Raw genomic sequence first — 23,206 nt, forward strand, 5'->3', positions numbered from 1 at the left:
TTTACTTTGTGTTTTGTAACTAGCCACTGTAATTTTATAAAGAGAAGGCCGAACCACTTTACTAAACCACAGGGAACAAAAACTCCCAGTACATTCTGGAACGATATCCTGGCCAATCCGGCTGCCACAGACCTTACCCGGGATACGGGGCACGCAGCACTTAGTTCGACCTCCCCTTCATTGAAGACGTTTTAGAAAATTCTCCAATGAGAGACGCTTAGAGGAAGTAGGGCGTGGTCTCAAGGGGCGGAGAATTAGACTCTAATGGAAAGTGTGTGCTGATTGGTTGAGCGTGTTCCCTCACAGACCAGCCCTCTTTGGACGGCTGGTGCCATCCATCAAAAGAACTACACCAATCAGGAGAGAACATTTTCCCCTCCCCCTCCCGCCCCCGGAAAGCCCCGCCCTTCAATATATTACTCAGGCAGTCCGGCGCGGCCCCTTCGGCTCGGAGCTGACTCTGTGGTGGGCAGTGTCGTCTGGGCGGCGCTGCGGAGACCTCCACCCAGGACGGCTCCCCCTCCCCGGGCCGCTCACCTCTTACCCGCGAGTCCCCTCGCCTCGTGGGCTTGTCGGATCTAATATCGTGGGGTGAGGTGAGAGCAGGCCCGGGGAGGGAGGTTACCGCTGAGAAGCCGCAGTCGCGGTCAAGGTGAGCTGGGACTTCGGGGTTGACTTCGTGGTGCAGCCGGGTAGCAGGGCTGGGGGCTTGGAGTGAGTGGTAAGTTCGTCCCGCGCTCTTTCTCTCCGTTAATTCCCCCGCTGCTGTAAGCAACAAGTCCGGGCTAGTTCGAGCTTGGAGGGGCGGGGCCAGTTCCGACCTCCTTAGATGTATTAACGCCAGGTTGGCCCACTCCCAGGGACCATGCCAGGGCAAAAAGAGCTGGGCCCATAAAGTTAGTGGTTCCTCATCTGCCCATCTGTCGGGCAGCTTTAAAGATCCCCTTGCCTGCCTGTCTTTCAGTTGGTATGGGAGGTAGTCTTGTATCTGGGGCTTAACTTGTGTCCAGGACCTAGTGGTTGTGGAATACCGACTCTTAAATTAATGAAACTCCTAAGTCCATTTTGCCGGCTAAATTAGCCTCCTGCCCTCACTACGTGTTCCCGGAGCACCCTTTAAGTTTCCTTCCCTGACACCAGTAAAAGTTATTATTGAGCGCTGAGTGTTAAGCACTGTGCAAAACTCTTAGGTGAATCATCTTGTTTAATTTTAATAGCCATTCGGAGACCAATATTGTTACCTCGGTTTACACAGGTAGAAATATGTTCATTATTATTGTCCAGTGTTTATTAGGAACCTATTATATGTGCTAAGCACTATACCTAGGTGATTTTATTTTTCTACACAAGCCTCTGAGGTAGGTAATAACAATCATACCCACTTTACAGATGAGGAATTAGGGATTAAGTAAAATTAACTAACATTAACAGTTCATGTTGCTAATAGTTGGCAGAATACATACTACCATCCAATTTCACCCTTGCAGCATCTATATTCATAGTTATCTCTTGACAGTGAGTGGCTTGAAAAAGGATTTCTTGAAGATTTGCAGTTTTTTTTAAGGCATGGCTCCCACCCTCTACGAACTCACAATTTGGGATGTGACCAACTGGTGGGATGAGGTAGAGCGTAACAGATGGCACTTTGCAAGGACTTAGATTCACTAGCAGCATTGGGGGGAGGGCAGACTTGTGTTATAAAGCACTTGGCTTTCAGTCCAAGGCAGGAAGAGCTTTTCTTACACTCCTTTCTGGGTCTTGTTCTATATATAGATGATAGAGGTACTGACAACAACTGACTCTCAGAAACTGCTACACCAGCTGAATGCCCTGTTGGAACAGGAGTCGAGATGTCAGCCAAAGGTCTGCGGCTTGAGACTAATCGAATCTGCACACGATAATGGCCTCAGAATGACTGCAAGGCTAAGGGACTTTGAAGTAAAAGATCTTCTTAGTCTAACTCAGTTCTTTGGCTTCGACACGGAGACATTTTCTCTAGCTGTGAATTTACTGGATAGATTCCTGTCCAAAATGAAGGTATGTTTAAAGCGACATTACACAAGAGTATTTCTTAATTTTGCTCAGTGTGTTTTGGAGATGGAATAGCTAGCTTTGGGCTGGTATTCATAAACTTGACCTTTTTTATTTTCATCAAGTAGCCAAAACATTGTGATGATTGATGATACATTGATCACTGTATACAGCATTGATGATACTCTTACTTATAATCAAGACTAATGCATCATTAGATTTAACTTCTGACATTGAAAAATAACCCAGTAACTCCCAGTATGAGAGGTGGCTGTTGTTTTTTAATTTTTTGGTTGGTTATTTACATTTATTTACCGTTGTTCTTAAAGAGTGTTAGAGGCTGAATGCAAAATTGTGGTTAAGAATTAGAGGTTTGGGGCACCTGGGTGCCTCAGTCAGTTAAGTGTCCGCCTCTTGATCTAAGCTCAGGGCTTGATCTAAGGGTCAGGAGTTCAAGCCCAGAGTTGGGCACCATGCTGGGTGTGAAGCCTACTTAAAAGAGAGAGTTTGTTTTCTGGTGTTTTTGTTGTTTTTTTGATGCTATCAACCACCTGGTCAATAGAGTATATTTCTTAATCTCTAGTCATATATAAAGTTATAGCTGTTTTAGCCCCAGACCTATTCAGATCTTGCTTATAATGGCCATTTCCAACATCAGTTTGCATACAGTAGAGAAGACCTTATCTTTTGGAGGAGGAGCATTTATGTAATTATTTCCCTATACTGGATAAGCGACATCCATGTTACTTTCAGGTCTTGCTTAACTGTTAAAAATACATCTGCCTTCTCTGTGCCCATTGGTGAATGAGATGATACAACAAATGGAATGAAACTCCCCTTTTCTTCCTTCACAACACATCATATACAGAAGGCATTTGTTGAATTGGATGGTTCAAAAAACTTGCCCAGACTAATTAAACTATTCTTTAGACACTACCTTTGAATCTATAAATGTTGCACAGATTAATAATATACATCTGTCCCTTAAGAATATTATAATCTTATGTGGGAATGTTTGCACCAGTAACTATTATAAAATGCAAAGTATAAGAAGAAAAATAATTTAACCCCTAAAAAGAAATAAGTATGTTGCTGAAGTGGTTCCAAGAAAGGGAGGGAACAAACACTGGTAAAAGCTTCTTAAAGTTTAGCTTAAGCTGGAATTTAGGGTGGATAGAAGCTTGACTCTGTTACATTGTAGGTATTCCGGAAATGACAATAAGTGAGAGATTGGTAGTGGGTAAAGCTTTACAAGCAGAGTAAACAGTGTGTGCTAAAGTATTTAAAAACTATTGTTACATGTGTTACATAAAGAAAACAGCCTGGAAAAACACAATATCCTAGAAGGAAATTTTGTGCATAAGTTGTAAAGGTGTTTCAGTCCTCACATAAGCCTTAGACCAGTTAATTTATGTGGCCCAACTAGACCACAGTGATGACAGTTCTATAGTGATTTAGAAAGGGGAAGGAAAAAAAAAAAAGAATTTCATATGGGCTGAAGCCAACCATTACACTGAAACATAGTCCACTTTCTGCAAAATTGGTTCCAAGTAGGTACACAGTATTGACTGGCTACAGTTGAAGTATGACTGGATATTGTTAAGTCCTTCTCAATTGAATATATTTATACCTCAAGGATACATTGTTATAATGATGGATCTGAGTTCTATATTGTCCTTTATGTTTTTTTGGGGTTTTTTTTTTTAATTGAAATAAGCTAAAGACATGGGCGTATTGTCTTTTTAGGTACAGCCCAAACACCTTGGGTGTGTTGGGCTTAGCTGCTTCTATTTGGCTGTAAAATCAATAGAAGAGGAAAGAAATGTCCCATTGGCAACTGACTTGATTCGAATAAGCCAGTACAGGTTCACGGTTTCAGACCTGATGAGAATGGAAAAGATTGTATTGGAGAAGGTGTGTTGGAAAGTCAAAGCTACTACTGCCTTTCAATTTCTGCAACTCTACTATTCACTCATTCAAGAGAACTTGCCAATTGAAAGGTATGTGACCTTTGTTTTGCCCAAAAATTTGGAAATCAAAATTGTATTCTGGATGTTGCACATAATCAGTATCTTGGGATAATTCCAGTCAAAATAAGTAAAATGAGAAAAAAAAAGTAAAATGACAGGTTCAGTATCTTGGGTTTTTCACTTCACTATCCAGCAGAAGCTGTCAACAGCTTCTTGAAGTCTGCAGCGGCTAATTCTTCGGATTAAAGGACATGTTTACATTTTTTTATTACATTTTCCATTTATAGACTAGTTAACTCATAGAACCTAGTAAGTAAGAATCTAACAGATTTCTGGAAAAAGAACTTTAGTAGCTGTAGAAATAGAGTAAAAAAACTGGATAGTTGTGGCATGATACATTTTTGAGGAAGGGGGAACCAAATTATTTAAAATTCATGGATATCTTCAAAAAGTTAATGCCACGGGGCGCCTGGGTGGCTTAGTCGGTTAAGCGTCTGACTTTTGCTTAGGTCGTGATCTCGCGGTTCGTGGGTTCGAGCCCTGCGTCGGGCTCTGTGCTGACTGCCAGCTCAGAGCCTGGAGCCTGTTTCAGTCTGTGACTCCCTCTCTCTCTGACCCTTTCCTGTTTACGCTCTCTCTCTCTCTCTCTCTCTCTCCTAGAAATAAATAAAAAATATTAAAAAAAAAAAAAAGTTAATGCCACTGAAGGAAAAGGAATTCGTCAAGTAATTTATTTTCTGTGATAAGTGTGCATAAACTTTACTTTAAAATGACTTCAGGGGCACCTCGGTGGCTCAGTCAGTTAAGCATCCAACTTCGGCTCAGGTCATGATCTCACAGTGTGGGTTCGAGCCCCACGTCGGGCTCTGTGCTAACAGCTCAGAGCCTGGAGCCTGCTTCGGATTCTGTATCTTCCTCTCTCTGCCTCTTTCCTCTTTGCGCTCTGTCTCTCTCTCCCTCTCTCAAAAATAAATAAACATTAAAAAAAATGACTTCAGTGTGGTGCTAAAAGTCTCTTGTGACTACATTTAAATTTTCTATAAAAAATTAATCTCATTTTCTTTTTAAAGGAAGAATAGCCTTAATTTTGAAAGACTAGAAGCTCAACTTAAGGCATGCCACTGCAGGATCATATTTTCTAAAGCAAAGGTGAATATTTTATACAAAGATTAAACCTATTTATATACCTATTTTCTATTCAATACTTAACTTTAAATTTTATCTTTTAGCCTTCTGTGTTGGCATTGTCTATCATTGCACTGGAGATCCAAGCACAGAAGTGTGTAGAGTTAACAGAAGGAATAGAATGTCTTCAGACACATTCCAAGGTATGTCAAGGTCATAGCTTAAATCGTGTTTACAGCTGTCAAAGAAACTAAACCACTTGTACTATCTCCTAAAGTAAAATGAGATGTCATGTGTCTGTTTAAAACCTAAGTAGCTTATCTTCAAATTTATTTGACTAGGAAATACACATCAAGATGGCAATTATTGCTGTGAATACTATAGGACTTTTTTATTGACTACTTTTTTTAATTTACGTACAGATAAATGGCAGAGATTTGACCTTCTGGCAAGAGCTTGTATCGAAGTGTTTAACTGAATATTCATCAAACAAGTGTTCCAAACCAAATGTCCAGAAGTTGAAATGGATTGTTTCTGGACGTACTGCACGGCAGTTGAAGCATAGCTACTACAGAATAACCCACCTTCCAACAATTCCTGAAATGGTCCCTTAATTATTTGGTAAATTTGGTTCATAGTTACTCTCCATATAGAGAAAATCTTCTAACGCTATAGTTATATTCTGTATTTCAAGAATTAACATCTGAATTTATTTTCAAAATAAACAGAATGGAATTTAAATAGTAATGGAGAAAATGATGTCACTGATCTAGTCAGCTAATATTTGAGGGCATTTACTACATTTAAGATAGAATGCCATGAGAGTAAGGAATTATCCAACCTTTGATATGTACATTAGCCACTTCATTAAATTATCAGCTTAGAAAAATACCTTAATAACCTGAATTTTAAAAGAAACACTAAGACAGTATTTTTCACCTCATTTTGTTTTGTGTAGAATCAAGTTCTGGCACATTTACAGTTAACACAAGCCTGAGTAGGACAACAGGACCAAAACTTTGAACCATAAATGAACTACTTTGAGACTATTGGCTTATAAGCAAAATCAGTATGAACTTGGATGTGGTACTTTAAGTTATGGCAGATGGTCTCCACACTAGGTATCTGCAAACTGCCAGGGTGTCTCAATGCTATAGTTGTATACCAGTGTTATAGTAGTTGGAACACTGGAAAATAGTTATATGCATAAAAAATGTAAACCTTGTCACTGATATGATATACATTCATTCTAAACGTAACTGAGTGGTGATTTAACTTTTTCCTACTCAGACTGAGTATTATCACATCTATATATGACAGGACTATAAATCTTTGAACAGTTGATTTTTAACAGTTAATATTTATATTTGGTAGACTTCTGATAACTTGACTTTTTTGTTTCTTTAAATAGGATTGTTACAACAACAAAATACTCTGAAGCCTTTCTCCACAATCCTGAGCTATGGATTCCATAATGTTATAATGGATTTAAGCTGTGAAGCCTCAAACCAGCACAACGAGATTAGCATTGATGTTCTCAGATTTGGGAAAACTACCTAATTAACATGCTGTAGTGGAATTATAATTAAATTTGAATTCATCTGTGAGGCATACAAATCAAAGCTAAGAGTATAAATGTGAAATGTTAATAACAGGCCTGGGAAGGTAAACTGTGAATCTTCATTTCAAACATTGATCCAACTTTCTAGATTGGGTCAGCATATTGTATTTAGGTGGTATTTAAAGTGGTAACCTAATTAAATACTAAATTATGAGGTATACATCAAACCCAACATTTCACAAATGCACTTTTAAAGCATGACAAGGGTTACTATTCTAGGCAGTGAAAATGGTTTCTTGGTACCTGTTGTGCAAATAATAGATAATCCAGAGATGTGGACTTTATTACTACTTGGGAATTACATTTAAATTTAAGGGCATTTTATAAAAGCAAAACTACAGACCTAGTCATTTTGGCACATTGGGTTATCTTTAATATTTTTTCTAAAAAACAGGTAATGTTTGTATCCTTGACAAAACAGTATCCACTGCCTCCATCTAATCCCATCAAGAAAAACTGGTTTTATTGTGTAATTCAAAATAACCTCGCTCCAGAAACCTGATTTAACACTCCATAAGTTCTTTACTAAGGGCTGTTTTTATAAAAACTGCTGTTTTTATAAAACTAGGGGCACTGGGTGGCTCAATCGGTTAAGCATCCAACTTAGGCTCAGATCATGATCTCACAGTTAATGAACCCTGCATCATGCCCTCTGCTGTCAGTGCAGAGCCTGCTTTGAGTCCTCTGTTCCCGTCTCTATTCCCCTCCCCCACTCGCACTCTATCTCAAAAATAAACATTTAAAAAACTGCTAATTTAGAATTTTAAAAGGAAGAGAATATACTTTCACTAATTGTCCTTCATGTGCCAAAAGAAAGTCACTAAAAAAGTAAGTAGGTGTCTTCATAATTATGAAGTTGCTTAAGGTAGTATTCAGGATTTTCTATTAAGTCAATGACTATAAAGAGATCTATGGCATTAAAAGTGTTTTAAACAATTGCTCAGTGCAGTGAGTAGCCCGAGTCCATCCAGAATGACTGTACCCAATTTTGACCTCATGTTATGGGTAAATGTGCCTGGAAAATAAACCAAAGAACCATAATATATCCTATAGTTTTGTAAACTGTGTTTTGTGGATAACATCAGTTTTCCCAAAAGGCTGACCTTTTCAATAATCTGACTTACATCAGTGATAATTCTGAGTTGGCAGAGGTAGCCTAACCAACTACCATTATGTTTTGGTACTAAGGGGTATCTCTTGCAATAAAGTTACTGACATGCATCCTTTGCTGGTAGTTTGTGTTTGTTTCGCTTTCTGGTTTAACTATTTTGGCAATGTGATACAAAAGCCACAATAAGATGCTATCTCCACTCAGTTTAAATTTAGCAGGAAAATAAGATGCATAGTAGCAGAAACAAAATCTCTATTAACAGTATGGCTATTACCTAATTGTTGCTTTACTTGCTAATGGCTTTTTAGAAGACATAAGCTTAGGACAAATATGTTTAATGTGCATTAAAAAGGTGGTGTCTATGCAAAATTCGTTACTTCTCTCATTTAGATTCATGATCACTGTGGATATCCTTAATACAAATTCACCCTTACGTTGAGCTTACTTGAAGTTCTATACAAACTGTCTTAACTTAAACCGCATTCCAGCAAGGTGGTTGGTAATGACAGGTAACAACCAGGTATTGTGTTAGCCTACTTAGATCAGTTGGTAATTTGAACTGAAAGAATAGGATTTTGAAGTGATCATGTTTAATTAAACTAAGACAATGTGAACACTGTAAAGAGTTACTGAACAAAAACTGTTAAAAGTTCCTTTTGCACTTGGGTTAGATATACTTAATAACCCCTCTTTTCAGTGTTAGTTTTAAAAAGGACACCTGAACTTTATGTATTTCAAACTATATAGCATACTAACTAAAAACACAAAAGTCTGAGGGGCCTAGCTGGCTCAATCTGTAGAGCATGTGACTCAATCTCTGGTCTTCAGTTCAAGCCCCATGTTGGGCATAGAGCCTACTTAAAAATATAAAAACAAACATTTCTAGATCTAATATTTGTGATTAGCAATGATAGTTTTTTTACTGTCAGGTACTATTGTCATGTTTTATATGAATCATCTCTAATCCTCCAAATTAAATGAGAGTATTCCAATTTACAAATGAACTGGAGCCACAAAGGTGAGCGATTAGCCCAACGTCACATATCTGGTACTTGGAGTAAGGATTTAAATCCAGGCAAAGGCTGTGCTCTTAACCACTGTGCACATAACCTCCCAAAATAGATAATTACATGGACTTACAAAATTGTGTACTTTACAATCAAAACTATATTTTGGCCACATTAACTTCAGTGCCAGCAACGTGATCAGAAAATAATACTTTGGAATTTATTTTTCCTATTGTATACTAATAGAATAATTTTTATAAGATGTATTATTGCTTACTAAGTATAAAATCTGTAATTTTTCATAAGCCAAAATGAGTAAACCTAAGCCAAATAAGCTTGATTTACAGATGCCAATTTGCAGGGAGGGGGTGTCTGGCTCACTCAGTACAGCATGCAACTCTTGATCTTGGGGTCATGATTGTGAGCCCACACTGGGGGTAGAGAATACATTAAATTTTTTTTTAATAAAATATTAAAAGACATGCCAATTTTTGGTATCCTTTTGACAAAGTAGATTTTGGAGCAATTAAAATCAAATAAAAAAGGATCACTAAATAATGATAAAAGAATCAACTTACCAAGAAGACTTGGCAATCGTAAATTTGTGTGCACCTAATATCAGAACTTAAAATACAAGAAGCCAAAACTGACAGCATTGAAAAGAGAAATGGACAAAGTTTCAATTACATCTGTAGACTTACAACACTTACCAGTAATCTATAGTAATCAGCAAGAACATAGAAAACCTGAATGATACCAAATCACTGGATCTACTTGACATAAACTGTAACAGCAGATTTAAGTATTCTTTTCAAATAGACGGAACATTCACCAAGACAGGCCATATCCTGGGTCATAAAACAACTCTTAAGTAAAATATAAATACTAAGTATGTTCTCTGATCATAAATGAGAAAGCAATAACAGTAACAGGAAAATCTACAAATACTTGGAAACTAATCAACAGTTGACTTCTCAATAATTCATGGCTCTAAGGGGAAGTCAAAAGGGAGTAAAATATTTTGAACTGAATGAAAATATCAAAATGATGAAATTTGCTAAACCAGTGCCTAGAGTAATTCATATTATTTTTATTAAATTCCCTTTTATTAATTCAATTACTTTTATTAAGAAAATAAAAGGTCTCAATAAGCCCCCAGAGAAAGAAACTAGAAAAAGAGCAGAATAAACCCAAAGCAAGCAGATGGAAAATGGTCATTTAAAAAATGAGGTTAAAAAAATCAATGAGGGGCGCCTGGGTGGTTCAGTCAGTTGGGCAGCCGATTTCGGCTCAGGTCATGATCTCACAGTTCATGGGTTCGAGCCCCATGTCGGGCTTTGTGCTGACAGCTAGCTCAGAGCCTGTAGCCTGCTTCTGACTCTGTGTCTCCTTCTCTCTCTGACCCTCCCTTTCTCATGCTGTCTCTCTCTCAGAAATAAAACATTAAAAAATTTTTTTTGATCAATGAAACTGAAAACAATAAGGAATAGCAACAAAACCAAAAACTAGTTCTTTAAAAAAAAAAATGAAATTGACAAATCTCTAGCAAGACTGACAGGACATAAATGACTAATCTCAAGCCTGAAAGAGGTACCACTATGTTAAAGGGACACTCAGGACCGAACACAACCAACTATGCACATGGAAGTTAGATTAAATCAATCAATTCCTTGAAAGACATGAACTACCAGACCTTAGCTAAAATTAAGTAAACTAAAACAAAATTAACTAGATAACTTGAGTAAATTCTATTTTTAAAAACTGAATTTGAGGGGAAATTGGGTGGCTCAGTTGGTTAAGTGTCTGACCAGCTCAGGTCATGATCTCATAGTCTGTGGGTTCAAGACCCACATCAGGCTCTGTGTAGACAAGCTCAGAGCCTAGAGCCTGTTTTGGATTCTGTGTCCCCCTCTCTCTCTGTCCCTCTCCCACTTGTGATCTCTCTCTCAAAAATAAATGAATATTTAAAAAATTAAAAATTAAAAAAAAAAAACAAACTGAATTCAAGTGCCTGGCTGGCTCAGTCGGTAGAACCTGTGACTCTTGTTCTTGCAGCTGTGGAGTTTGATCCCCACAGTGGGTGCAAAGATTACCTAAAACAATCTTTTTTTATAACAGAATTTGTTGTTTAAAATCCTACCGGCAAATCCCATAAAACACTGAAGGAAGACAACACAAATTCTACAAATCTCCTAGGAAGTAGAAGAATCACTTCCCAACTCATTTTATAAGGCTAACATTACCCTGGTAGCAAACCAAGATAAAGATAATACAAAAACAAAAACTATCAACCAATATGTCAGATGAACAGGCACAAAAATCTTCAACAAACAAATCCAGATACATAAACTGCAGTAACATACCATGACCAAATCTGGGATGTGGGAAAATACAAGCAGGTTCAAAATCTGAAAATTAAATCACAATCTGAAAACCAAACAGGACAGGGGATGCCACTTCCACCACTTCTATTTGTCCAGCAAGTGCAATGGGACAACAAGAAAATAGACTTATGGAGTAGTGATTAAATAAAACCTCCTGTTTGTGGTTTTTGAACAAAATCCCAGGAATTCATAAGAAAAAGCTCCTAGAAATAAGTTTAGCAAGGTTAGCAAGGCCACAGGATGCAAGGTCAACAAACAAAATTCAAACATTTCTATGCACTAGTTATATGCAATTTCAAAACTGAAATTTCAAAAAATGTATCATCTACAACAGCTCCACAAAATGAAAACTTAGGAATAAATCTAACAAAAGATGTAAAATGCTTTACAAGCTGAAAAATCACAAAATGCTCATGATTAAAGTAAAAAAGTTCCTAAATGGAAAGATGTCCCATGATCACGGATTGGAAGACTTATGCTATTCCAATGAAAACCCTAGCAGGACTTGTTTGTAGATACAGACTAGCTGATTCTAAACTGTATACAGAAAGGCAAAGAAAGTTAAAACAGCCAAAACAATTTTGAAAAAGAATTAAATTGAACGAATTTTATACCCAATTTTAAGACTGACCATAAAACTATGATTATCAAAGCAGTGTGGTTATTTGTGAAGCAACAGACAATAGATCAATAGAATACAACAGAAGACCAAAACCAGACCCATATAAATAGCAATTGATTTTTGACAAAAGCGCAAAAACAATTTAATGAAGAATAGAGTGTCTTTTCAATAAATTATTTTTAAACAGTTGCACATCCACACGCAAAAATATGAACTTCCACCTAGATTTCAGTTTATACAAAAAAAAATAAAATGAGTGACAGGTCTAAATGTAAAGCATACAACAATAAAACTTTTAAAAGAAAACACTGGAAAAAAGTCTTCATATCCTGGGATTGCACCAAGAGTTATTAGACACAATACCAAAAGCATGATGAATTAGAATACATCAAAATTAAAAAACATTCATGCTTTAAAAGACACCATCAAGAAAGTGAAAAAAGCCTACACAATAGAACAAAATATATACAATATAAGAGACTGTGTACAGAATAAAGAACTCTTAAGATAACCCAATTTAAAAATGGGCCAAGGATCTGAATAAACATTTCTCCAAAGAAGATATAGATATATAAATGGCCAATAAGCACACACAACAAAGATACTCAACATTATTAGTCATCAGGGAAACGCAAAAAAACACAGTATGATACTAGTTCATATCCACTGGGATGGCTAAAATTTTTAAAAATCATATAAAAAAGTGTTGGCAAAGATGTGGAGATATTAGAAATTTCATACACTACTGGTAGGAATGTAAAATGGTGTAGCAACTTTGGAAAACAATCTAGAAATTCCTCAAATGATCACACACCATTTCTATAGAACTTGATATTCTATTTATAGGTAAGAAATGAAAATATACACACACATAAAACTTGTACTTGAATGTTCTGGCTATTATTACTAATTATAGCCTAAAGGTAGAAACCTCTCAAACGTCCATCAACTGACAAATGGATAAGTGTATGGCAGTTACACAGTGGAGTATTATTCAGACATATAGAAAGAAATACACACTAGAACATGAACTAAAACATTATGCTAAGTGAAAGAAGCCAACAAAAGACCACATATGATTCCATGTATATGAAATGTCTAGAAAAGAGAAATTTATGAGATAGAAAGCACATTAGTGGTTGCTTGGCTGGTGGCTTGGGCAAGGGAGAGTTGATAGCTAAAAGGTGTAAGGTTTTTTGAAGTGCTGAAAATGAAAACTGACTATAGTAAAGGTTGAATAGATGACCATACTAAAGACCATTGCATTACATACTTTTTTTTTTTTTAACATTTATTTATTTTTGAGAGACAGAGCATGAGCAGAGGAGGGGCAGAGAGAGAGGGAGACACAGAATTCAGAGCAGGCTCCAGGCTCTGAGCTGTCAGCACAGAGCCCGATGTGGGGCTCGAACTCACAAATGCAGAAATCATGACCTGAGCCGAGGTCGGTCGCTTAACCACTGAGCCACCCCGGCGCCCCCGAATTACATACTTTCACTGGGTGAAATGTACAGTATGTGGATTATTTTTCAATAAAGCTGGTTTTTTTTTTTTTAAGTATTACATAGGATTCCATTGCTGTAACATTCTTGAAAAGACAAAACTAGAGACAGTCCTATTCAGTGGTTGCCAGGGTCTGAGGCTAGGAGTGGGGTATAACTACAAAGAAGAGCATTGTTTTTCTGCTGATTAAACTAACCTCTTGGGGTGGATGGCTGTCTCAGTCAGTAAAAAATGGATCTACTTGATCTCAGGGTCATGAGTTTGAGCCCAATGTGAGGCACAGAGTTCAATCTCCTGATTTAAGAGGTGCTTACACACACTCTACATGTTAAAATTGACAAAACTTATGAACAGAATCTACATGTTAAAAATTCACAAAACTACAGGAGCACCTGGGTGGCTCAGTCGGTTAAGCATCTAACTCTTGATTTCAGTCAGGTCATGATCTCACAGTTCCTGAGTTCGAGCCCTGGATCGGGCTCTGCATTAACAGTATGGACCTGCTCAGGGTTCTGTCTCCCTCTCTCTCTGTCCCTCCCCTGCTTGTTCGCTATTTATCTCTCAAAACACATATTGTTTTAAAAAAATTCACACAATTATGAACAGGAGAGTTAAATTTACTGTTTATTCAAAAAAGGATTTTTTTAAAATGTCAAGAAGCCAATTAAAAGAAAAAAGCCTCTTCCCCAACAATTCATTCCTAAAGTAACTGGGTAAAGTGAACAAGGCAGACATTCTGACAAAGGGTATGGGTGGGCTGCACTGGTCCACAAAGGGATATGTTCAGGTGCAAGCAGATGAAGACATCCCTGCTTGGAGAAGGGTGTTGAAGCCTGAGAAGAATAAAGAAGGAATTCATGTGAAGAGACGACCTAGAATAGGGAACCAAACATATTAAGGATAATAGGAATCAGGCTTCTTGGTGTTATTGTTTTATAGAAAGGGAGAAAAGAAAAATGAACCCCATGGGATTAAATATGAAAGTGTGTGAACTCATGGTTTTCAACATACATATAGAAATACAGATACATATAAGCAACATATACACATACCAACAGCAATTGCTCACTAGCACACAATCTTGGCTTCTAAATAACATCCTCCATTTAAAAGAACCAGGGTACATTAAAAAAAAAACAAAAAAACATGGCTTTTTCTTGACCTAGGGCAGGGAAACCATAAGCCTGGTGTATCTCACGCAGGGAGTAAGAAATTACTCAAATAATGATGGGACATGTCAAGAAGTCACCTAGAATGGTCTTCCCCTGGCCAAATCAAGAAAAATTGTGAGCATCACAGTAATGGTAGTAATAGAATTTAACCCACTGAATAAAGTAGCAAATCACGAGTCCATATAGATATAGTTGGAAGTCTGATGAAAAACAAAGTAGTATTCTGAAACTACTTTCCCACAAAATAATTATAAGCCTAAAAAGAACAGTTTTACTGTGGATAAGACTGGCAGACCCCACTTATTCAGTGACCTAATACCATCAGAAAAAAGGACTAATCAAAGTTACTAACTCATGATAGGATGCAATAAGAACATGGTATTACTTCTGTAACACTCCTGCCAAAGATGCATAACCTGAATCTAATCAAGAAGAAATATAAGATAAAACTCAGAATGAGGGATTGTACAAAACTAGCTTGTCATCTTCAAAAGTGCCAAGGCTGTAAAAGTCAAGAAAAAAATGAAGACTTGTTACAGATTGAAGTAAACCAAAGACACCTGACAACTAATCTAAAGACAAGGCATGATTCTGACTGGATCCATTTGCTCTATAGGACATTATTGGGACAATCAGTTAAATTTGAATGCAATCAACATATGAGGATTATCAATGCTAATTTCCTGGTTTTAATGGTTGTATTGTAGTGATGTAAGAGCATGTCCTTTGCAGGAAATACACACTAAGGTACTCAGAGATGATGTAGCATCGTATGATAAACTTACAAAGAATTCAGGAAGAAAACAATCTTGTGTACTTTACATGTAACTTTTCTAAACATTTGGCATTGTTTAAAATAATTTTTAGGGGCACCTGGCTGGCTCAGTCGGTGGAGCATGAGACTCTTGATCTCAGGGTTGTGGGTTTAAGCCCCACGTTGGGTATAGAGATTACTTAAAAATAAAACCTTTAAAAAATATAGAGAGAGAGATTTTTAAATTTTAAAGGACATAAAAAGAATGAAATACAATCTTAAGACAGCTTGTACTTATATGCCTGGATCATTGAAGAGCAAAATTATGTCACTGACTTACAAACATTAACCATAATCTACTTTCTGTCACTGACAAAGGACTCACTCAATAACCACACTCACTTTACTGCTTGTTTTGCATTAATCTATTCCTATTGTTAGGTTTCTAACGATTTTTCAATTTCTTGACAGTCATCTTTCAAGGAATAATATGCTACTTCAAAAATTTTCATTAACTCTTAAAATTACATTACTCAGAGTGTATTTGTGGACTTTTCGTTTCTTAAAACTTTTTTTCAGGAATATAATTCCTTGTATGAACTGGTATACTTAGACAAAGGGGTCCACAGTTCCTATTTACAAAAGTTTATTAATCATTATTCCTGCATTACACTTATTGAAAGAAAAATTTAATTGTCCCTGAAGGCACCCGGTAATTTCACATGATCTATACCCTAATGGTTTTTGTATTAAAAATACAGGTTAAATATGAAATTAGTAAAATGCAGCATATAAAACTTCATGCCGAGCAAAAAAACAAGTCCAAAAAAAAGTTATTCTCTTTTAGTAGAATAGCTTCCACAGTATTTAAGATGTTTCCTATGTAAATCATATTTGAATACAATTTTTAGAACCATAGTTAAATATATTTTGCAATTTGTTAACTGCAGGTATCCACGTTTCCTTCCACCACATAATCTGTTCCTTTGATTAAGTTGGCAACATCTGCTGAAATCCACAGACTGCAGCAAAAAATAGTAGTGGTTTATTTCTCAAGATTTGAGAAATCTGGTCCACCTTTAGAGTAGTTTCCTGAGATTTCTGCTCCACTGAAGTCAAACCCAGGATTCTAAAAGACATGAAAAAAATTATGATAAAATAAATTTGTTAAGGAAAAATCTAAGTGACCCAAAAGGGAAATGGTAAAGACATGAACTAGCAAATGACAAAACAGGAAATCCACATGTCAAGAGACACCGAACCTCACGGTAATCACCAAAATAGAACTTAAAACTATACAGTATACTGAATTTTCAGATCTACAAATATTTAGAAGATCAATACGCATATTAAAATGTTGATAAGTGTACAAGCAAACATATACTTTCATGTAAGTATGAAAACAGATTTTAATAATTAGCATCATTTGAGAGTTTACTACATGCCAGTGTTCTAAGAACAATGCATTTATCAACATATTTAATCCACATAATAATCCTACGAAATAAGTACTATCTCACACTTTAGTCTTTCTGAAGGGCATTTCATTTATTCAACAAACGTTTACTGACTTCCAACCGTTTGGAAGACATCATTAGAGGCATGTGGAATTCAAGAGGGAATAAAATAAAGATCCCTGCACTGGTGGAGCTGCCAGTCTCACAGAAGGACACAAACAATAAAACTGTAAGTTAGCTACTACAAGGGTTGACAAACTTTACTGTAAACAGCCAAGCAGTAAATATTCTAGGCTATGAAGGCCATATAGCCTCTGCTATAACTACTTAAGTCTAGTATAGCTATATAAAAGAAAATAGAAAACAAACAAACAAGCATTGCTGTATTCCAGTATAACTTTATTCAAGAACAGGGAGTGGGGCAGATTTCACCCATGGGCCGTAGCTTGCCAGCCCCTGATCCAGAGTGTTAAAAGTTGGTGCAAGTGCTGAAGAGAGGAGAGAAGAGAGAAGCGAAGAGAAGCGAAGCGAAAAGGGCAGAGTAAGGGAAATGAAATTATAGTATTTAAATAGGATGATCAAAGATCAAAAAATGCTTTACTGAGCAATGACTTGAAAACAATGAAGAAGTCAGCCAAGCTTTGAGAGAACACTGTAGTCAGAAGGGCAGAAAAGGAATGGCCTGGAATATTCAAAAATACAAAAAGGCCAGTATGGCTAAGGTAGAATGACTGAAGGAGACAGCAGGAGAAGTCATCAGGGAGAGATCATGGAGGACCCGATCAGATCAGGGTTGGAAAAAGACTTTGTCTTTTACTAGAGTGAAAGAGTTCTGAGGAGAAGCGATGTGCTCTGACTTGCATTTCAAAAGGACTGGTATGCTATTTTGAGAACACTGTAGCTTGGCAAGGGTACAAGAGAACCATTAGAAGACTATTAGAGTAATCTAGGCAAGACATTACAGGTGGTCCGGATCAGAGTGGTTGTAAAGTTGGTGGCAACAAATGGACAAATTCTGAATATACTCAGAAGGTAGTGCCAGTAGGTTTTCCTAAAAATTGGACAGGATGTGTGAGAGAGAAAGCTAGGAATGGAGGATGATTCCCCATTTCTGAACAAGTAGTTTCCATCAACCAAGATGAGAAGGCTAGAGGTATAACAAGTATGGGAGGAAGTTAGGGAGTTCATGATGAACATGTTGAGTCTGATAGGTCAGATTGGCAAGTGGAGATGCTGAATATGCAACCAGAAATGTGAATCTAAAATTTGGAAGAAAAGTCTAGACTAGATTTACAAATTTGGAAATCACCATTATATACACAGAAATTATCCAACAAAACTGTAAGAGTGCTTTGATGCAGTAATTCTTCTCCTACATAAATAAATGGAACATTGGAATAGTTTCAAAAAGAAGAAAGAACATTGTTTGAAATAGATACAAATAGAAAAATCCAAATCTTATCAAAAGGAAAGAGCTAAATAATTAATGATGAAATAGTCGCACTAGAAAACATTCTGAAGCGTTAGAAGGGGAAAAAAACAACACAAATAATACATGTAGTGTGATCCTGCATTTATGTTAAATAAAAGCAGCAAGCCAATCTATTAGTGAAATAAGAATGAGACAGAAGCAAGGAATGGGGAGATTTTAATGAAAGGAGCTGATCACTTTTTTACACTATGTAAGTTTACATTAATTAAATTTTTATGAGTTCATTTGTGCATTATTGCTGTATATTAAGTAAATTTAAACTTATAAATTATGGCACTGCAAACAAAACCCTCCCCAGAAAATCTAAAAAAAATAAAACCCACAAAAAGAAACATTGGGTAATTTTTCTAACCGCTTAACTTTAAAAATTCCTTTAAAGAACTTTGTGATTTTTCTAAAACCAATTTGAGTTTTAATTTCAAAAAATTATTTTTCTATGATATTAAGATGTTTAATAATACATATTCATATACTCCTTTTACTTACTTCTTTCTGGAATCTTTCTAAAGTAAGTTTTCTCTGCATTTGGTCTTGCACCCAAGGATCAGCTGCATATTCAGATTCTAGAAGAGAAGTCCAACAATTTGCTGCATCTCTCTTTGTCTTTGTAAGAACAATACGGACCATTTTTCTGTCCTCTAAACAAAAATCACAAAGAAATTAGAGACCATATTAAATTTTATACTTTCAAAAACCATTAGATAATCTTGACATATAACTATTTTCAATACATTTCTATCCCTCTGTCATCCAAAGCTGCAAGGACAAAGAACCTAATACAACAGAAACAACATACTAAGTGGGAAGACAAAATTAACTTTTAAAAAAATGTTTTTAAATGCTTATTTTTTATTTTTTGAGAGACAGCATGGGAGTGGGGGAGGGGCAGAGAGGGAGGGAGACACAGAATCTGAAGGCTCCAGGCTCTGTTGTCAGCACGGAGCCTGACACAGGGCTCAAACCCAGGAACCGTGAGATCATGACAGAGCTGAAGTTGGACGCCTAACCAACTAAGCCAACCAGGCGCCCCGACAAAATTCATTTTTAAGAAGATTCCAAGAATTATAGATCATCCTTACCTAAAGTCCATGTTCCCTCATCAGCTATTGTAGAATCAAAGAGTTTGCCCTGAAAAATAAACATTTCAATACAAAAATAAATGAAAATGTTTATTTTAGTTCATGAAATATCAATATACTAAAAACACAAATATTTAATTTTTATAAGACTTTCATGATTTAAGACTTTGCTAATTTCTTTTTTAATAAAATTATTTTTTAAAATATTTTTCTATTTTTGAGAAAGAGAGAGAGAGAGCCGTAAGAGAGGGTCAGAGAGAGCGAGACACAGAATCCAAACCAGGCTTCCAGGCTCTGAGCTGTTAGCACAGAGCCTGATAAGGGCTTGAACTCACATTCTGTGAGATCATGACCTGAGCCAAAGTCGGATGCTTAAGTGACCACCCAGGTGCCCCAGCTTTGCTAATTTCCTATCTAATCCAGATGTTAATTATCTAGGTTGGTTATAGTAGGGAGATAAAGATTTTATACCATTTCAGCATATTGATAGGTTTTCAACCCTATCTTTCCTCCTAGCAAGTGAAATGGAACCTAGTTACACTGTTTGCAATATTTACTCTGGTAACACAGGGCTCTCTAAGGAAAGATCAGGGCTCCTTAATTTTTAGGAGATGAATAAATACTACTGATCACTTAGTAGCCAAATGTGCAATTAATATCTGAAATGCTTTAACGTTATCAACTAAAATGAACTAGCTTCCCTGCTGAAATTAAGAAATGACACCTTTTAAAATAAATGTTAAAAAACTGGTTCAATCTCTTTGTTGGGCAATCTAGCATCAAAAAATTTTAAAGCACATACTATAATTCTGATTTCAGATAAGCTGTGATGAAACTGTTGTTTTAAGAAAATAATCAGCAGAACCTAAGTTTCAAAGAGAATGGATCTGCTCAAATCCATTTTGATTTGTTGCTACTTACCAAATTTAAGTTTTAGGAAATGAAATTAACACATCACATAAACACATTTTTGCATATTTCAATACTCGTGAGAAAAAAATCCTACTAGTTTAAATGTACATCTAACATCCTAAAGTTGAAGTTACTGCTAAATTGTAAATAAAGTTACTAGAATTACTAAGGGAAATTTGAATTGTAATCTTAAACCACTACTCACAAAACTATGAATTGCACTATTCAGAAAGGTCATTAAAATTCAAGCCGACATAATGTCTTTCACATGACTCTCCTTTCCTCTGAGGCACTTAAAGCACTTTCACAGACATAAAAAAATAATAGTAGCCAGCATGTAGTGTACTCTGGTTACATACCAGACACTTGCCCAAATTCCTAATTCCCAAGGATAGCTCTTTATGCTCTAAACAATCCTATCGGAAAGGTTCTATAATTACCACTTTGTGGATGAAGGCATAGAAAGGGAAATAATCTCTTGCCCGAGGTTACAAAATTAGAGCAACCCCAGACCAGGTATCCTACATCAAGGAATCTCCCTTCACTATACTATAATCAAACATCTTGAACATGTAATCTGGGAAAGAAGTCCAACTTCAAAGTAAGTGAATTTATGGGGCGTCTGGATGGCTCAGACGGTTAAGCTTCCGACTTCAGCTCAGGTCACGAACTCATGGGTTCTTGGGTTTGAGCCCCACTTCCGGCTCTGTGCTGACAGCTCAGAGCCTGAATCCTATTTCCGATTCTGTGTCTCCCTCTCTCTCTCTACCCTCCCCTACTCAACGCTCTCTTTCTTTCTCTCTCTCTCAGAAATAAATAAAATATTTTTAAAAATGAAAGTATTGAATTTAATTATAAAGCTTATCCAGGAAAAAGCAGTTCTCAGATCCAAAGAGCATGATGAGAGTAAGAGGTATTCTCTCCAAACACCTCTAGACTGCTTAACCACTCCACAAACAAGCAGATTTTTTCTCATTTTGATGAAAAAATTAATCACCTAACATCATTTCTGAATCCTCATCCCTATATCCTTATCTTTTATTTCCGTCTTTACTTCCCTGTGCCTGCCTAAACAGTTATTAGTTTCATTTTATGCCTCCCTACAAGAATATAACCTAAGTGCAATTAACTTATGTCTTGTTCACCTCTGACCTCTTAGCACCTAAATCAGTGCCTGGAAGAAAATACATGTACGATAAACATTTGTTCCTCTAAAGAACCAAGTGAAGACCCGCAGAGGAACAAAAGCAGCAGCTTCATCTGGTTGAGAAATAAAGCCAGAAAACTGGGCTCCTCAAATCTCCACGTCAACTCAGGACCAGTGGGGTCTCCGACCAGAACAAAACTAGGCGTAAGCTATCGCTCTTTCCGGCAAGGAGCCACTCGACCTTCCAAGTCTTTCCATGGAAACCATGAACCTTAGGACTCGGGGACTTAGAGGCCAGGGAGAAACAGCACAAGCCTCTACTTGCCGCTACCTTAAGGATCTCGCGACCACCCACGGCCAGCGCCACATGCCGGCTCTGCAGGCCGCACTGGATGTCCTGGGCACGAGTCCCTGGCGGCACCTGAACTTCAATGAACACCTCCTCCAAGGTCTGGTACCACTGGCCCCACGGCGTTCCGCACGGAACCACCCCGCTGCGCTCCTCAAACGGGGCCGACATACTCCAGGAGACTCCCAGCAGCAACCGCAAGAAGCGAGGTGAGCGCACGCGCGGAGTCCCCACGCTTAGACCACGCCCCGAACTCGCGGCTCAGGTCACTGCACATGCGCAGGGATGTAAGCGACGCCTCAGAACGTTCCTTTTTCCTTTTCAGTGGCCACTTAGGACCCTGGCAGTAGCCGGTTTAAAAGAACTGGAACCCGGGGAGTTTACCCAAGGAACAGTGGGAGTAGGCTGAAACCAGTGAAATTAGAACTGACTGCACTGCCACCTATATGACGTCAAAGGCGGACTTGCGACCTTTTCAACTATGAAATGCGCTTGCGCAAATGCTGCTCTTCTGTAAGCTACAATTGGGTAACTCACGAATGATTGGACAAGGGTTGGGGTGGGGGAGGGAAGAGGCAGTAATAGTCTCCTATTGGCTGGTTAACCGGAACTCACGGAACGGCTAATGAGACGCGGCGAGGCCAGGTGCGCATGCTCTTTAGCTGTTCCTGTCTTGGATTGGTGTGCTCAGGGTTTTGGTTTTCAAACCTGCTGACGAGAAGGTGGGCGGGGAATAAGCGGGGAGATTTGAATTTGTAGCCAGTAAGCTGTGATAGGCAGCAGGAAGTTGTGGAGGACCGCTAGGGACCTTCGGTTTGTGGAGTCGGTCGTCAGAATGTCCTTTCCTAAGGCGCCCCTGAAGCGATTCAATGACCCTTCTGGTGCGTACGGGGAAAGGAGCTGGGGGAATGGGAAATGTCACGACCTTGCCCCTCTCGGTTCCCTTCATCAGAGGCTAATAGGCGATATTAGGACTAGGATGGGTCTCCTTCAGTTGATTAGTTTTTTTGGAATCTATACGAAGCATTTACTACATGCCTAACACTGTTCAGAGTGAGAAGCCTACAGCGGTGAATGAACCAAAGTCCCTGCCCCATGGAGCTTGCATTCAAATGGACAATACAAGCCAATAAACAATTAGTCTGAGGAAAAACTAAAGCAGGGGGAAGAGAATGGGGAGAAGGAATAAATAAATATGGCTGTTTAGTAGCTGTTTGATGGTCAAGTCCAGAAGGCCTCACTTACTTTAAAAAATATATATTGACTCCCGCTTTTCGTATGAACTTGTGAATTTTTTTTTTTTGGATATTCCACTCAAATAAAAGGTTGATTGGTAATGGCAGTTTATGGGTAAAATTATGGTAGCAGGACTTACTGAGAACATTGTTAATGAAGTAATAACAGGTAATATCAATAGTACCATGCTAATTATTTACATTGATTATTCTGTAATTGCCCAACATTCCTGAG

General features: G+C 37.5%; 3 protein-coding genes and 1 non-coding gene across 7 annotated transcripts in view; 3 read left to right on the forward strand and 1 right to left on the reverse strand.

The window, feature by feature from the left end:
- The first annotated feature begins 425 nt into the window (after positions 1-425).
- On the forward strand, positions 426-7,229 carry CCNG1 (cyclin G1). The gene is made up of 7 exons (XM_039222296.1): positions 426-652; positions 1,774-2,037; positions 3,778-4,031; positions 5,072-5,150; positions 5,231-5,329; positions 5,549-5,747; positions 6,538-7,229. The coding sequence occupies exons 2-6, from the start codon at positions 1,774-1,776 to the stop codon at positions 5,738-5,740; spliced, it is 888 nt and encodes a 295-aa protein (XP_039078227.1). The 5' UTR covers positions 426-652; the 3' UTR covers positions 5,741-5,747; positions 6,538-7,229.
- A 6,750-nt stretch (positions 7,230-13,979) lies between these two features.
- NUDCD2 (NudC domain containing 2) lies at positions 13,980-22,207 on the reverse strand. Of its 3 annotated transcripts, none has more exons than XM_039222295.1 (5): positions 21,719-22,207; positions 19,329-19,377; positions 18,736-18,887; positions 16,378-16,429; positions 13,980-15,048 (listed from the first exon to the last, which is right to left on the reverse strand). In XM_039222295.1, the coding sequence occupies exons 1-5, from the start codon at positions 21,905-21,907 to the stop codon at positions 15,020-15,022; spliced, it is 471 nt and encodes a 156-aa protein (XP_039078226.1). In that variant the 5' UTR covers positions 21,908-22,207; the 3' UTR covers positions 13,980-15,019. The 3 variants fall into 3 exon arrangements, with proteins under 3 accessions (XP_039078226.1, XP_039078223.1, XP_039078225.1); XM_039222292.1 differs by having other exon boundaries at positions 13,980-14,207; positions 21,719-22,206; XM_039222294.1 differs by lacking the exon at positions 13,980-15,048 and having other exon boundaries at positions 15,930-16,429; positions 21,719-22,198.
- TRNAK-CUU lies at positions 15,418-15,490 on the forward strand. Its single transcript has one exon. It is a non-coding gene; the product is annotated as a tRNA-Lys (tRNA).
- Positions 22,208-22,528: 321 nt separating the features above from the next.
- Positions 22,529-23,206, forward strand: part of HMMR (hyaluronan mediated motility receptor) — a 43,347-nt gene continuing 42,669 nt past the window's right edge. For both annotated transcript variants that reach the window (XM_039222290.1, XM_039222291.1), the window contains exon 1: positions 22,529-22,617. In XM_039222290.1, the coding sequence (XP_039078221.1) occupies positions 22,572-22,617 (46 nt within the window). In that variant the 5' untranslated portion in view covers positions 22,529-22,571. The remainder of the gene's footprint in view (positions 22,618-23,206) is intronic.

The sequence above is a fragment of the Hyaena hyaena genome, unplaced genomic scaffold, assembly GCF_003009895.1.
Source record: "Hyaena hyaena isolate Hyena2069 unplaced genomic scaffold, ASM300989v1 scaffold_1102, whole genome shotgun sequence".
Lineage (NCBI taxonomy): Eukaryota > Metazoa > Chordata > Mammalia > Carnivora > Hyaenidae > Hyaena > Hyaena hyaena.

Excerpts from the sequence above, each read along its gene's own strand:
- CCNG1 (XM_039222296.1), top strand. The coding sequence starts at position 1,774 with ATGATAGAGGTACTGACAACAACTGACTCTCAGAAACTGCTACACCAG. Across the intron at positions 4,032-5,071 it reads GAGAACTTGCCAATTGAAAG|GAAGAATAGCCTTAATTTTG; the intron begins GTATGTGACCTT and ends TTCTTTTTAAAG. Across the intron at positions 5,151-5,230 it reads TCATATTTTCTAAAGCAAAG|CCTTCTGTGTTGGCATTGTC; the intron begins GTGAATATTTTA and ends TTTATCTTTTAG.
- NUDCD2 (XM_039222292.1), bottom strand. The coding sequence starts at position 21,907 with ATGTCGGCCCCGTTTGAGGAGCGCAGCGGGGTGGTTCCGTGCGGAACG. Across the intron at positions 19,378-21,718 it reads GTGGTCGCGAGATCCTTAAG|GGCAAACTCTTTGATTCTAC; the intron begins GTAGCGGCAAGT and ends TTTATTTTTCAG. Across the intron at positions 14,208-16,377 it reads CTCAGGAAACTACTCTAAAG|GCTTCAACACCCTTCTCCAA; the intron begins GTGGACCAGATT and ends TATTCTTCTCAG.